The 15934-nt window shown below is 59.1% G+C and overlaps 1 protein-coding gene across 1 annotated transcript in view; it reads left to right on the forward strand.

The window, feature by feature from the left end:
* Positions 1 to 15934, forward strand: part of LOC147084819 (BAR/IMD domain-containing adapter protein 2-like) — a 44335-nt gene that overhangs the window by 14476 nt on the left and 13925 nt on the right. The window contains exons 3-5 of the mRNA XM_085979538.1: positions 6146 to 6359; positions 8959 to 9148; positions 14711 to 14782. Of these exons, the coding sequence (XP_085835664.1) occupies positions 6146 to 6359; positions 8959 to 9148; positions 14711 to 14782 (476 nt within the window). The remainder of the gene's footprint in view (positions 1 to 6145; positions 6360 to 8958; positions 9149 to 14710; positions 14783 to 15934) is intronic.

The raw sequence follows: 15934 nt of genomic DNA on the forward strand, positions 1-15934 counted from the left end.
AGGAGCCTCTCGGTCCCTGTGGGTGATGGTCAGTGGGCACTGAGGGAGACAGGAGCCTCTCGGTCCCTGTGGGCGAAGGTCAGTCGGTACTGAGGGAGTCAGGAGCCTCTCGGTCCCTGTGGGTGAGAGTCAGTGGGTACTGAGGGAGACAGGAGCCTCTCGGTCCCTGTGGGTGAGGGTCAGTGGGTACTGAGGGAGACAGGAGCCTCTCGGTCCCTGTGGGTGAGGGTCAGTGTGTGCTGAGGGAGACAGGAGCCTCTCGGTCCCTGTGGGTGAGGGTCAGTGGGTACTGAGGGAGACAGGAGCCTCTCGGTCCCTGTGGGTGAGGGTCAGTGTGTACTGAGGGAGACAGGAGCCTCTCGGTCCCTGTGGGTGAGGGTCAGTGTGGGTACTGAGGGAGACAGGAGCCTCTCGGTCCCTGTGGGTGAGGGTCAATGGGTACTGAGGGAGACAGGAGCCTCTCGGTCCCTGTGGGTGAGTGTCAGTGGGTACTGAGGGAGACAGGAGCCTCTCGGTCCCTGTGGGTGAGGGTCAGTGGGTACTGAGGGAGACAGGAGCCTTTCGGTCCCTGTGGGTGAGGGTCAGCTGGTACCGAGGGAGACGGGAGCCTCTCGGTCCCTGTGGGCGAGGGTCAGTGGGTACTGAGGGAGACAGGAGCCTCTCGGTCCCTGTGGGTGAGAGTCAGTGTGTACTGAGGGAGACAGGAGTCTCTCGGTCCCTGTGGGTGAGGGTCAGTGGGTACTGAGGGAGACAGGAGCCTCTCGCTCCCTGTGGGTGAGAGTCAGTGTGTACTGAGGGAGACAGGAGCCTCTCGGTCCCTGTGGGTGAGGGTCAGTGTGTCCTGAGGGAGACAGGAGCCTCTCGGTCCCTGTGGGTGAGGGTCAGTGGGTACTGAGGGAGACAGGAGCCTATCGGTCCCTGTGGGTGAGGGTCAGTGGGTACTGAGGGAGACAGGAGCCTCTCGGTCCCTGTGGGTGAGGGTCAGTGTGGGTACTGAGGGAGACAGGAGCCTCTCGGTCCCTGTGGGTGAGGATCAGTGGGTACTGAGGGAAACAGGAGTCTCTCGGTCCCTGTGGGTGAGGGTCAGCGGGTACTGAGGGAGACAGGAGTCTCTCAGTCCCTGTGGGTGAGAGTCAGTGGGTACTGAGGGAGACAGGAGTCTCTCGGTCCCTGTGGGTGAGGGTCAGTGGGTACTGAGGGAGACAGGAGCCTCTCGGTCCCTGTGGGTGAGGGTCAGTGGGTACTGAGGCAGACAGGAGCCTCTCGGTCCCTGTGGGTGAGGGTCAGTGGGTACTGAGGGAGACAGGAGCCTCTCGGTCCCTGTGGGTGAGAGTCAGTGGGCACTGAGGGAGACAGGAGCCTCTCGGTCCCTGTGGGTGAGGGTCAGTGGGTACTGAGGGAGACAGGAGCCTCTCAGTCCCTGTGGGTGAGGGTCAGTGGGTACTGAGGGAGACAGGAGCCTCTCGGTCCCTGTGGGTGAGGGTCAGTGGGTACCGAGGGAGACAGGAGCCTCTCAGTCCCTGTGGGCGAGGGTCAGTGGCTACTGAGGGAGACAGGAGCCTCTCGGTCCTTGTGGGTGAGAGTCAGTGGGTACTGAGGGAGACAGGATCCTCTCGGTCCCTGTGGGTGAGAGTCAGTGGGTACTGAGGGAGACAGGAGCCTCTTGGTCCCTGTGGGTGAGGATCAGTCGCTACTGAGGGAGACAGGAGCCTCTCGGTCCCTGTGGGCGAGGGTGAGTGGGCACTGAGGGAGACAGGAGCCTCTCGGTCCCTGTGGGTGAGGGTCAGTGGGTACTGAGGGAGACAGGAGCCTCTCAGTCCCTGTGGGTGAGGGTCAGTGTGGGTACTGAGGGAGACAGGAGCCTCTCGGTCCCTGTGGGTGAGGGTCAGTGGGTACTGAGGGAGACAGGAGCCTCTCGGTCCCTGTGGGTGAGAGTCAGTGGGTACTGAGGGAGACAGGAGCCTCTCGGTCCCTGTGGGTGAGAGTCAGTGGGTACTGAGGGAGACAGGAGCCTCTCGGTCCCTGTGGGTGAGGGTCAGTGGGTACTGAGGGAGACAGGAGCCTCTCGGTCCCTGTGGGTGAGGGTCAGTGGGTACTGAGGGAGACAGGAGCCTCTCGGTCCCTATGGGTGAGGGTCAGTGGGTACTGAGGGAGACAGGAGCCTCTCGGTCCCTGTGGGTGAGGGTCAATGGGTACTGAGGGAGACAGGAGCCTCTCGGTCCCTGTGGGTGAGGGTCAGTGTGTACTGAGGGTGACAGGAGCCTCTCGGTCCCTGTGGGCGAGGGTCAGTGTGTACTGAGGGAGACAGGAGCCTCTCGGTCCCTGTGGGTGAGGGTCAGTGGGCACTGAGGGAGACAGGAGCCTCTCGGTCCCTGTGGGTGAGAGTCAGTGGGTACTGAGGGAGACAGGAGTCTCTCGGTCCCTGTGGGTGAGGGTCAGTGTGGGTTCTGAGGGAGACAGGAGCCTCTCGGTCCCTGTGTGTGAGAGTCAGTGGGTACTGAGGGAGACAGGAGCCTCTCGGTCCCTGTGGGCGAGGGTCAGTGTGGGTACTGAGGGAGACAGGAGCCTCTCGGTCCCTGTGGGTGAGGGTCAGTGTGGGTACTGAGGGAGACAGGAGCCTCTCGGTCCCTGTGTGTGAGAGTCAGTGGGTACTGAGGGAGACAGGAGCCTCTCGGTACCTGTGGGTGAGGGTCAGTGGGTACTGAGGGACACAGGGGCCTCTCGGTCGCTGTGGGCGAGGGTCAGTGCATACTGAGGGAGACAGGAGCCTCTCGGTCCCTGTGGGTGAGGGTCATTGTGTACTGAGGGAGACAGGAGCCTCTCGGTCCCTGTGGGTGAGGGTCAGTGGGTACTGAGGGAGACAGGAGCCTCTCGGTCCCTGTGGGTGAGAGTCAGTGGGCACTGAGGGAGACAGGAGCCTCTCGGTCCCTGTGGGTGAGGGTCAGTGGGTACTGAGGGAGACAGGAGCCTCTCGGTCCCTGTGGGTGAGGGTCAGTGTGTACTGAGGGAGACAGGAGCCTCTCGGTCCTTGTGGGTGAGGGTCAGTGGGTACTGAGGGAGACAGGAGCCTCTCGGTCCCTGTGGGTGAGGGTCAGTGGGTACTGAGGGAGACAGGAGCCTCTCGGTCCCTGTGGGTGAGGGTCAGTGTGTACTGAGGGAGACAGGAGCCTCTCGGTCCTTGTGGGTGAGGGTCAGTGGGTACTGAGGGAGACAGGAGCCTCTCGGTCCCTGTGGGTGAGAGTCAGTGGGCACTGAGGGAGACAGGAGCCTCTCGGTCCTTGTGGGTGAGGGTCAGTGGGTACTGAGGGAGACAGGAGCCTCTCGGTCCCTGTGGGTGAGGGTCAGTGGGTACTGAGGGAGACAGGAGCCTCTCGGTCCCTGTGGGTGAGGGTCAGTGGGCACTGATGGAGACAGGAGCCTCTCGGTCCCTCTTGGTGAGGGTCAGTGGGTACTGAGGGAGACAGGAGCCTCTCGGTCCCTGTGTGTGAGAGTCAGTGGGTACTGAGGGAGACAGGAGCCTCTCGGTCCCTGTGGGTGAGAGTCAGTGGGCACTGAGGGAGACAGGAGCCTCTCGGTCCCTGTGGGTGAGGGTCAGTGGGTACTGAGGGAGACAGGAGCCTCTCGGTCCCTGTGTGTGAGAGTCAGTGGGTACTGAGGGAGACAGGAGCCTCTCGGTCCCTGTGGGTGAGGGTCAGTGGGTACTGAGGGAGACAGGAGCCTCTTGGTCCCTGTGGGTGAGAGTCAGTGGGCACTGAGGGAGACAGGAGCCTCTCGGTACCTGTGGGTGACAGTCATTGTGTACTGAGGGAGACAGGAGCCTCTCGGTCCTTGTGGGTGAGGGTCAGTGTGTACTGAGGGAGACAGGAGCCTCTCGGTCCCTGTGGGTGAGGGTCAGTGTGTACTGAGGGAGACAGGAGCTTCTCGGTACCTGTGGGTGAGAGTCAGTGGGTACTGAGGGAGACAGGAGCCTCTCGGTCCCTGTGGGTGAGGGTCAGTGGGTACAGAGGGAGACAGGAGCCTCTCGGTCCCTGTGGGTGAGGGTCAGTGTGTACTGAGGGAGACAGGAGCCTCTCGGTCCCTGTGGGTGAGGGTCAGTGGGTACTGAGGGAGACAGGAGCCTCTCGGTCCCTGTGGGTGAGGGTCTGTGGGTACAGAGGGAGACAGGAGCCTCTCGGTCACTGTGGGTGAGGGTCAGTGGGTACTGAGGGAGACAGGAGCCTCTCGGTCCCTGTGGGTGAGGGTCAGTGGGCACTGAGGGAGACAGGAGCCTCTCGGTCCCTGTGGGAGAGGGTCAGTGTGTACTGAGGGAGACAGGAGCCTCTCGGTCCCTGTGGGTGAGGGTCAGTGGGTACTGAGGGAGACAGGAGCCTCTCGGTCCCTGTGGGTGAGGGTCAGTGGGTACTGAGCGAGACAGGAGCCTCTCGGTCCCTGTGGGAGAGGGTCAGTGTGTACTGAGGGAGACAGGAGCCTCTCGGTCCCTGTGGGTGAGGGTCAGTGGGCACTGAGGGAGACAGGAGCCTCTCGGTCCCTGTGGGTGAGGGTCAGTGGGCACTGAGGGAGACAGGAGCTTCTCGGTACCTGTGGGTGAGAGTCAGTGGGTACTGAGGGAGACAGGAGCCTCTCGCTCCCTGTGGGTGAGGGTCAGTGGGTACTGAGGGAGACAGGAGCCTCTCGGTCCCTGTGGGTGAGGGTCAGTGTGTACTGAGGGAGACAGCAGCCTCTCGGTCCCTGTGGGTGAGGGTCAGTGGGTACCGAGGGAGACAGGAGCCTCTCAGTCCCTGTGGGCGAGGGTCAGTGGTTACTGAGGGAGACAGGAGCCTCTCGGTCCTTGTGGGTGAGAGTCAGTGGGCACTGAGGGAGACAGGAGCCTCTCGGTCTCTGTGGGTGAGGGTCAGTGGGCACTGAGGGAGACAGGAGCCTCTCGGTCTCTGTGGGTGAGGGTCAGTGGGCACTGAGGGAGACAGGAGCCTCTCGGTCCCTGTGGGTGAGGGTCAGTGGGTACCGAGGGAGACAGGAGCCTCTCGGTCCCTGTGGGTGAGAGTCAGTGTGGGTACTGAGGGAGACAGGAGCCTCTCGGTCCCTGTGGGTGAGAGTCAGTGGGCACTGAGGGAGACAGGAGCCTCTCGGTCTCTGTGGGTGAGGGTCAGTGGGCACTGAGGGAGACAGGAGCCTCTCGGTCCCTGTGGGTGAGGGTCAGTGGGTACCGAGGGAGACAGGAGCCTCTCGGTCCCTGTGGGTGAGAGTCAGTGTGGGTACTGAGGGAGACAGGAGCCTCTCGGTCCTTGTGGGTGAGGGTCAGTGTGTACTGAGGGAGACAGGAGCCTCTCGGTCCCTGTGGGTGAGAGTCAGTGTGTACTGAGGGAGACAGGAGCCTCTCAGTCCCTGTGGGTGAGGGTCAGTGTGTACTGAGGGAGACAGGAGCCTCTCGGTCCCTGTGGGTGAGGGTCAGTGTGTACTGAGGGAGACAGGAGCCTCTCGGTCCCTGTGGGTGAGAGTCAGTGGGTACTGAGGGAGACAGGAGCCTCTCGGTCCCTGTGGGTGAGAGTCAGTGGGTACTGAGGGAGACAGGAGCCTCTCAGTCCCTGTGGGTGAGGGTCAGTGTGTACTGAGGGAGACAGGAGCCTCTCGGTCCCTGTGGGTGAGAGTCAGTGGGTACTGAGGGAGACAGGAGCCTCTCGGTCCCTGTGGGTGAGAGTCAGTGTGGGTACTGAGGGAGACAGGAGCCTCTCAGTCCCTGTGGGTGAGGGTCAGTGTGTACTGAGGGAGACAGGAGCCTCTCGGTCCCTGTGGGTGAGAGTCAGTGGGTACTGAGGGAGACAGGAGCCTCTCGGTCCCTGTGGGTGAGGGTCAGTGTGTACTGAGGGAGACAGGAGCCTCTCGGTCCCTGTGGGTGAGGGTCAGTGGGTACTGAGGGAGACAGGAGCCTCTCGGTCCCTGTGGGTGATGGTCAGTGTGGGTAGTGAGGGAGACAGGAGCCTCTCGGTCCCTGTGGGTGAGGGTCAGTGTGGGTAGTGAGGGAGACAGGAGCCTCTCGGTCCCTGTGGGTGAGGGTCAGTGTGGGTAGTGAGGGAGACAGGAGCCTCTCGGTCCCTGAGGTGCTCATTAATGATCCTGTTTTCCGACAATTTCCTTTCTGTTTGCCCAGAGATCGTCACTGCCCGTATTGCGCCCTGTTTCTCATGGGCAGACCGAGAAAGCCTGTGCGATGGAAGAGGTCCCACCGAGGTCGTCCGAGGAATGCATCCCGGCCCGTGATTCCAGTCCCATTCTGCCACCCCCTCCGAAACCAAAGGACACCTCCTCCAGCACACTCCCCAGCAGCAAGAAATCCGGTGAAAATCATCGACCCCCTTCCTCCGGTGGGTGTAGATCATAGGCAGCTGATATTGTGACCCCTGGGTTAGAGATTGGGGAAATCAGCCAGGGTTCCTGCTCCTGATCACTGTCCAGTGACCCCCTGGGTTAGAGAGAGGGCAAATCAGCCAGGGTTCCTGCTCCTGATCACTGTCCAGTGACCCCTGGGTTAGAGAGAGAGGGGAAATCAGCCAGGGTTCCTGCTCCTGATCACTGCCCAGTGACCCCTGGGTTAGAGAGCGGGGAAATCAGCCAGGGTTCCTGCTCCTGATCACTGTCCAGTGACCCCTGGGTTAGAGAGAGAGGGGAAATCAGCCAGGGTTCCTGCTCCTGATCACTGTCCAGTGACCCCTGGGTTAGAGAGAGAGGGGAAATCAGCCAGGGTTCCTGCTCCTGATCACTGTCCAGTGACCCCTGGGTTAGAGAGAGAGGGGAAATCAGCCAGGGTTCCTGCTCCTGATCACTGTCCAGTGACCCCCTGGGATGGAGAGAGGGGAAATCAGCCAGGGTTCCTGCTCCTGATCACTGTCCAGTGACCCCCTGGGTTAGAGAGAGAGGGGAAATCAGCCAGGGTTCCTGCTCCTGATCACTGTCCAGTGACCCCTGGGTTAGAGAGAGAGAGGAAATCAGCCAGTGTTCCTGCTCCTGATCACTGCCCAGTGACCCCTGGGTTAGAGAGAGGGGAAATCAGCCAGTGTTCCTGCTCCTGATCACTGCCCAGTGACCCCTGGGTTAGAGAGAGGGGAAATCAGCCAGGGTTCCTGCTCCTGATCACTGTCCAGTGACCCCTGGGTTAGAGAGAGGGGAAATCAGCCAGGGTTCCTGCTCCTGATCACTGCCCAGTGACCCCTGGGTTAGAGAGAGGGGAAATCAGCCAGGGTTCCTGCTCCTGATCACTGTCCAGTGACCCCTGGGTTAGAGAGAGTGGAAATCAGCCAGGGTTCCTGCTCCTGATCACTGTCCAGTGACCCCTGGGTTAGAGAGAGAGGGGAAATCAGTCAGGGTTCCTGCTCCTGATCACTGTCCAGTGACCCCTGGGTTAGAGAGAGGGGAAATCAGCCAGGGTTCCTGCTCCTGATCACTGCCCAGTGACCCCTGGGTTAGAGAGAGGGGAAATCAGCCAGGGTTCCTGCTCCTGATCACTGTCCAGTGACCCCCTGGGTTAGAGAGAGGGCAAATCAGCCAGGGTTCCTGCTCCTGATCACTGTCCAGTGACCCCTGTGTTAGAGAGAGGGGAAATCAGCCAGTGTTCCTGCTCCTGATCACTGCCCAGTGACCCCTGGGTTAGAGAGCGGGGAAATCAGCCAGGGTTCCTGCTCCTGATCACTGCCCAGTGACCCCTTGGGTTAGAGAGAGGGGAAATCAGCCAGGGTTCCTGCTCCTGATCACTGTCCAATGACCCCTGGGTTAGAGAGAGGGGAATTCAGCCAGGGTTCGTGCTCCTGATCACTGCCCAGTGACCCCCTGGGTTAGAGAGAGGGGAAATCAGCCAGGGTTCCTGCTCCTGATCACTGTCCAGTGACCCCTGGGTTAGAGAGAGAGGGGAATCAGCCAGGGTTCCTGCTCCTGATCACTGTCCAGTGACCCCCTGGGATGGAGAGAGGGGAAATCAGCCAGGGTTCCTGCTCCTGATCACTGCCCAGTGACCCCTGGGTTAGAGAGTGTGGAAATCAGCCAGGGTTCCTGCTCCTGATCACTGTCCAGTGACCCCTGGGTTAGTGAGAGAGGGGAAATCAGCCAGGGTTCCTGCTCCTGATCACTGTCCAGTGACCCCTGGGTTAGAGATTGGGGAAATCAGCCAGGGTTCCTGCTCCTGATCACTGCCCAGTGACCCCTGGTTTAGAGAGAGAGGGGAAATCAGCCAGGGTTCCTGCTCCTGATCACTGTCCAGTGATCCCAGGGTTAGAGAGAGGGGAAATCAGCCAGGGTTCGTGCTCCTGATCACTGTCCAGTGACCCCTGGGTTAGAGAGAGGGGAAATCAGCCAGGGTTCCTGCTCCTGATCACTGTCCAGTGACCCCTGGGTTAGAGAGAGAGGGGAAATCAGCCAGTGTTCGTGCTCCTGATCACTGTCCAGTGACCCCTGGGTTAGAGAGAGGGGAAATCAGCCAGGGTTCCTGCTCCTGATCACTGTCCAGTGACCCCTGGGTTAGAGAGAGGGGAAATCAGCCAGGGTTCCTGCTCCTGATCACTGCCCAGTGAACCCTGGGTTAGAGAGAGAGGAAATCAGCCAGGGTTCCTGCTCCTGATCACTGCCCAGTGACCCCTGGTTTAGAGAGAGGGGGAATCAGCCAGGGTTCCTGCTCCTGATCACTGCCTAGTGACCCCTGGTTTAGAGAGAAGGGATCCGTCCCCAGCAATGGGAAGAGTTCGATGGTCCATCGTTGATCAAGGGATTAAGGAATATGGGGATCAGGCGGGAGAGTGGAGATGAGGTAGAAGATCAGCCATGATCTCATTGAATGGTGGAACAGGCTCGAGGGGCCGAATGGCCGACTCCTGCTCCTATTTCTGAAGTTCTGATGGGTCGATGCTGATGAGGGAGAGGGACGAAATTTGGGAGCGTGTCTTCAAAGTGATTTGTGTGCGTTTGTTTTTTCCCCAGGGGAACACAGGACCCTTCCGAGGCCGCCCGCTACCCTGCGCGTGGAGCGGCCCAGGGTCCGGGCGGTCTTCTCCCACGCAGCGAGCGAGAGCGGGACGCTCCTGAGCTTCCAGGCCAACGACATCATCACGCTGTTGGTGCCGGAGGCCAAGGACGGCTGGCATTACGGGGAGAGCGAGGTGACAGGAAGGTGAGTGACTGCGACTCGGGCGAAGGGTCAACGGTCAACTCCGCCCAACGCCAACCCAACACCTTGAACGTAGTAAAACGTCCCAAGGTGCCTCCCGAGAGCGTAAATCAGACGTAATCTGACCCCGAGCCACATAAGGAGATATTAGGACAGGTGACCAAAAGCTGGGTCAAAGAGGTCGGTTTTCAGGAGCGTCTTAAAGGAGGAGAGAGAGGCGGAGAGGTTTAGGGAGGGAATTCCAGCGCTCAGGGCCCCAGGCAGCTGAAGGCACGGCCGCCAATGGTGGAGCGATGGAAATCGTGGATACTCAAGAGGGCAGAATTGGAGGAGCGCAGAGATCTCGGAGGGTCGTAGGGGCTGGAGGAGGTTACAGAGATAGGGAGGGGGCGAGGGCCATGGAGGGATTTGAACAGGAGGATGAGAATTGTAGGGGCTGGAGGAGGTCACAGAGATAGGGAGGGGGCGAGGGGCCATGGAGGGATTTGAACAGGAGGATGAGAATTGTAGGGGCTGGAGGAGGTTACAGAGATAGGGAGGGGGCGAGGGCCATGGAGGGATTTGAACAGGAGGATGAGAATTGTAGGGGCTGGAGGAGGTTACAGAGATAGGGAGGGGGGCGAGGGCCATGGAGGGATTTGAACAGGAGGATGAGAATTGTAGGGGCTGGAGGAGGTTACAGAGATAGGGAGTGGGCGAGGGGCCATGGAGGGATTTGAACAGGAGGATGAGAATTGTAGGGCTGGAGGAGGTTACAGAGATAGGGAGGGGGCGAGGGCCATGGAGGGATTTGAACAGGAGGATGAGAATTGTAGGGGCTGGAGGAGGTTACAGAGATAGGGAGGGGGGCGAGGGCCATGGAGGGATTTGAACAGGAGGATGAGTATTGTAGGGCTGGAGGAGGTTACAGAGATAGGGAGGGGGCGAGGGGCCATGGAGGGATTTGAACAGGAGAATGAGTATTGTAGGGCTGGAGGAGGTTACAGAGATAGGGAGGGGGGCGAGGGCCATGGAGGGATTTGAACAGGAGGATGAGAATTGTAGGGGCTGGAGGAGGTTACAGAGATAGGGAGTGGGCGGGGGGCCATGGAGGGATTTGAACAGGAGGATGAACCGGGAGCCAGTGTAGGTCAGCGAGCACAGGGGGTGATGGGTGAACGGGACTCGGTGCGAGGTAGGACACGGGGTCAGCGGGAGTTCTCGACGATCTGAAGTTTACGGAGTGTGGATGAGCGGAGGCCAGCCAGGACTGCGTTGGAGAGTGGGATAATCCAGGTCATTAAACACCGAATGTAATTCACCAGAATAATACCGGGGTCTAAAGGGGTTAAATGACGAGGACAGGTTGCAGAGACTGGACTTGCATTCCCTCGAGTATAGAAGATTAAGGGCTGATCTAATCGAGGTGTTTAAGCTGATTAAAGGATTCGATTGGGTAGAGAGAGAGAGAGAAACTATTTCTTCTGGTGGGGGGAGTCCAGAACAAGGGGGCAGAACCTTAAAATTAGAGCCAGGCCGTTCAGGGGTGATGTCAGGAAGCACCTCTTCACACAAAGGGTGGTGGAAATCTGGAACTCTGTCCGTCAAAGAGCTGTGGAGGCTGGGGGTCAATTGAAGCTTTCAAAACTGAGATTGACAGATTTTCGTCGGGTAAAACGGTATTAAGGGTTACGGAACCGAGGCGGGTAAATGCAGTTGAGATACACATCAGCCGTGATCTAATTGAATGGCGGAACAGACTCGAGGGGCTGAATGGGCCTCCTCCTGTTCCTGTGTAACAGGCTCGAGGGGCTGAATGGGCCTCCTCCTGTTCCTGTGTAACAGGCTCGAGGGGCTGAATGGGCCTCCTCCTGTTCCTGTGTAAGAGGCTCGAGGGGCTGAATGGGCCTCCTCTTGTTCCTAATGTAACAGGCTCGAGGGGCTGAATGGGCCTCCTCCTGTTCCTGTGTAACAGGCTCGAGGGGCTGAATGGGCCTCCTCCTGTTCCTGTGCAACAGGCTCGAGGGGCTGAATGAGCCTCCTCCTGTTCCTGTGTAACAGGCTCGAGGGGCTGAATGGGCCTCCTCCTGTTCCTGTGTAACAGGCTCGAGGGGCTGAATGGGCCTCCTCCTGTTCCTGTGCAACAGGCTCGAGGGGCTCAATGTGCCTCCTCCTGTTCCTGTGTAACAGGCTCGAGGGGGCTGAATGGGCCTCCTCCTGTTCCTGTGTAACAGGCTCGAGGGGGCTGAATGGGCCTCCTCCTGTTCCTGTGTAATAGGCTCGAGGGGGCTGAATGGGCCTCCTCCTGTTCCTGTGTAACAGGCTCGAGTGGCTGAATGGGCCTACTCCTGTTCCTGCGTAACAGGCTCGAGGGGGCTGAATGGGCCTCCTCCTGTTCCTGTGTAACAGTCTAGAGGGGCTGAATGGGCCTCCTCCTGTTCCTGTGTAATAGGCTCGAGGGGCTGAATGGGCCTCCTCCTGTTCCTGTGTAACAGGCTCGAGTGGCTGAATGGGCCTACTCCTGTTCCTGTGTAACAGGCTCGAGGGGGCTGAATGGGCCTCCTCCTGTTCCTGTGTAACAGTCTAGAGGGGCTGAATGGGCCTCCTCCAGTTCCTGTGTAACAGGCTCGAGGGGCTGAATGGGCCTCCTCCTGTTCCTGTGTAACAGGCTCGAGGGGCTGAATGGGCCTCCTCCTGTTCCTGTGTAACAGGCTCGAGGGGCTGAATGGGCCTCCTCCTGTTCCTGTGCAACAGGCTCGAGGGGCTGAATGTGCCTCCTCCTGTTCCTGTGTAACAGGCTCGAGGGGGCTGAATGGGCCTCCTCCTGTTCCTGTGTAACAGGCTCGAGGGGGCTGAATGGGCCTCCTCCTGTTCCTGTGTAATAGGCTCGAGGGGTCTGAATGGGCCTCCTCCTGTTCCTGTGTAACAGGCTCGAGTGGCTGAATGGGCCTACTCCTGTTCCTGTGTAACAGGCTCGTGGGGCCTGAATGGGCCGCCTCCTGTTCTTGTGTAACGGGCTCGAGGGGGCTGAATGGGCCTCCTCCTGTTCCTGTGTAACAGGCTCGAGGGGGCTGAATGGGCCTCCTCCTGTTCCTGTGTAACAAGCTCGAGGGGGCTGAATGGGCCTCCTCCTGTTCCTGTGTAACAGGCTCGAAGGGGCTGAATGGGCCCCCTCCTGTTCCTGTGTAACAGGCTCGAGGGGGCTGAATGGACCTCCTCCTGTTCCTGTGTAACAGGCTCGAGGGGGCTGAATGGGCCTCCTCCTGTTGCTGTGTAACAGGCTCGAGGGGCCTGAATGGGCCTCCTCCTGTTCTTGTGTAACAGGCTCGAGGGGGCTGAATGGGCCTCCTCCTGTTCCTGTGTAACAGGCTTGAGGGGGCTGAATGGGCCTCCTCCTGTTCCTGTGTAACAGGCTCGAGGGGGCTGAACGGGCCTCCTCCTGTTCCTGTGTAACATGCTCGAGGGGCTGAATGGGCCTCCTACTGTTCCTGTGTAACAGGCTCGAGGGGCTGAATGGGCCTCCTCCTGTTCCTGTGTAACAGGCTCGAGGGGGCTGAATGGGCCTCCTTCTGTTCCTGTGTAACAGGCTCGAGGGGGCTGAATGGGCCTCCTCCTGTTCCTGTGTAACAGGCTCGAGGGGCTGAATGGGCCTCCTCCTGTTCCTGTGTAATAGGCTCGAGGGGGCTGAATGGGCCTGCTCCTGTTCCTGTGTAACAGGCTCGAGTGGCTGAATGGGCCTACTCCTGTTCCTGTGTAACAGGCTCGTGGGGCCTGAATGGGCCGCCTCCTGTTCTTGTGTAACGGGCTCGAGGGGGCTGAATGGGCCTCCTCCTGTTCCTGTGTAACAGGCTCGAGGGGGCTGAATGGGCCTCCTCCTGTTCCTGTGTAACAAGCTCGAGGGGGCTGAATGGGCCTCCTCCTGTTCCTGTGTAACAGGCTCGAAGGGGCTGAATGGGCCCCCTCCTGTTCCTGTGTAACAGGCTCGAGGGGGCTGAATGGACCTCCTCCTGTTCCTGTGTAACAGGCTCGAGGGGGCTGAATGGGCCTCCTCCTGTTGCTGTGTAACAGGCTCGAGGGGCCTGAATGGGCCTCCTCCTGTTCTTGTGTAACAGGCTCGAGGGGGCTGAATGGGCCTCCTCCTGTTCCTGTGTAACAGGCTTGAGGGGGCTGAATGGGCCTCCTCCTGTTCCTGTGTAACAGGCTCGAGGGGGCTGAACGGGCCTCCTCCTGTTCCTGTGTAACATGCTCGAGGGGCTGAATGGGCCTCCTACTGTTCCTGTGTAACAGGCTCGAGGGGCTGAATGGGCCTCCTCCTGTTCCTGTGTAACAGGCTCGAGGGGGCTGAATGGGCCTCCTTCTGTTCCTGTGTAACAGGCTCGAGGGGGCTGAATGGGCCTCCTCCTGTTCCTGTGTAACAGGCTCGAGGGGCTGAATGGGCCTCCTCCTGTTCCTGTGTAATAGGCTCGAGGGGGCTGAATGGGCCTGCTCCTGTTGCTGTGTAACAGGCTCGAGGGGCTGAATGGGCCTCCTCCTGTTCCTGTGGAACAGGCTCGAGGGGGCTCAATGGGCCTCCTCCTGTTCCAGTGTAACAGGCTCGAGGGGGCTGAATGGGCCTCCTCCTGTTCCTGTGTAACAGGCTCGAGGGGCTGAATGGGCCTCCTCCTGTTCCTGTGTAACAGACTCGAGGGGGCTGAATGAGCCTCCTCCTGTTCCTGTGTAACAGGCTCGAGGGGGCTGAATGGGCCTCCTCATGTTCCTGTGGAACAGGCTCGAGGGGCTGAATGGGCCTCCTCCTGTTCCTATGTAACAGGCTCGAGGGGGCTGAATGGGCCTCCTCCTGTTCCTGTGCAACAGACTCGAGGGACTGAATGGGCCTCCTCCTGTTCCTGTGTAACAGGCTCGAGGGGGCTGAATGGGCCTCCTCCTGTTCCTGTGTAACAGACTCGAGGGACTGAATGGGCCTCCTCCTGTTCCTGTGTAACAGACTCGAGGGGGCTGAATGGGCCTCCTCCTGTTCCTGTGTAACAGGCTCGAGGGGGCTGAATGGGCCTCCTCCTGTTCCTGTGTAACAGGCTCGAGGGGCTGAATGGGCCTCCTCCTGTTCTTGTGTAACAGGCTCGAGGGGGCTGAATGGGCCTCCTCCTGTTCCTGTGTAACAGGCTCGAGGGGCTGAATGGGCCTCCTCCTGTTCCTGTGTAACAGGCTCGAGGGGCTGAATGGGCCTCCTGTTCCTGTGTAACTGGCTTGAGGGGCTGAATGGGCCTCCTCCTGTTCCTGTGTAACAGACTCGAGGGACTGAATGGTCACTGTTTGGAGGAAGAATTCTCCCTGGTGTCCTGGGGCCAGTATTTATCTCTCAATCAACATCACCAAAAACAGATGATCTGGTCATTGGTGACATTGCTGTTTGTGGGAGCTTGCTGTGCGCAAATTGGCTGCCACGTTTCCTACATTACAACAGTGACCACACTTCAATAAGTGCTTCATTGGCTATACAGCGCTTTGCGATGTCCTGAGGTTGTGAAAGTCGCAGTAGCGTTGCAAATTCTTTTTTATCCCATTGTTCCTCTCTCTCTCTCTCTGTAGGAAGGGCTGGTTTCCATTCTCCTACACTCGACCCCTCCAGGAGGGCCCCAGTGACCGCCGATCGCACTCCAAGTAAGTCATGATATCAGAACAAGGCTTAACTCGGGAGGGACTGGGTCTGGCGTAGCAGCATGCCACACTGCGGACCTCTTACACACCACATCAACTCTTCATCCTTCAAACAATCCCAGCGCAACTCGGGTCTGCTCACCGATTTCCAATGGCCCCAAAGCCCTTCCCATTCACTCCCACTGTACACAATCCCAATGGACCCAAACCCCTTCCCATTCACTCCCACTGTGCACAATCCCAATGGACCCAAACCCCATCCCATTCACTCCCACTGTACACAATCCCAATGGACCCAAACCCATTCCCGTTCACTCCCACTGTGCACAATCCCAATGGACCCAACCCCTTCCCATTCACTCCCACTGTACACAATCCCAATGGCCCAAACCCCTTCCCATTCACTCCCACTGTACACAATCCCAATGGACCCAAACCCCTTCCCATTCACTCCCACTGTACACAATCGCAATGGACCCAAACCCCCTTCCCATTCACTCCCATTGTACACAATCCCAATGGACCCAAACCCCTTCCCATTCACTCCCAATGGACCCAAACCCCTTCCCATTCACTCCTACTGTACACAATCCCAATGGACCCAAACCCCTTCCCATTCACTCCCAATGTACAAAATCCCAATGGACCCAAACCCCTTCCCATTCACTCCCAATGGACCCAAACCCCTTCCCATTCACTCCCAATGTACAAAATCCCAATGGACCCAAACCCCTTCCCATTCACTCCCAATGGACCCAAACCCCTTCCCATTCACTCCCACTGTACACAATCCCAATGGACCCAACCCCTTCCCATTCACTCCCACTGTACACAATCCCAATGGACCCAAACCCCTTCCCATTCACTCCCACTGTACACAATCCCAATGGACCCAACCCCTTCCCATTCACTCCCACTGTACACAATCCCAATGGCCCAAACCCCTTCCCATTCACTCCCACTGTACACAATCCCAATGGACCTAAACCCCTTCCCATTCACTCCCACTGTACACAATCCCAATGGACCCAACCCCTTCCCATTCACTCCCACTGTACACAATCCCAATAGACTCAAACCCCTTCGCATTCACTCCCACTGTACACAATCCCAATGGACCCAAACCCCTTCCCATTCACGCCCACTGTACACAAT

This window comes from Somniosus microcephalus, unplaced genomic scaffold, assembly GCF_052327205.1.
Source record: "Somniosus microcephalus isolate GS21.2 unplaced genomic scaffold, FLI_Smic_1.0 unresolved_chr9, whole genome shotgun sequence".
NCBI classification, from domain to species: domain Eukaryota; kingdom Metazoa; phylum Chordata; class Chondrichthyes; order Squaliformes; family Somniosidae; genus Somniosus; species Somniosus microcephalus.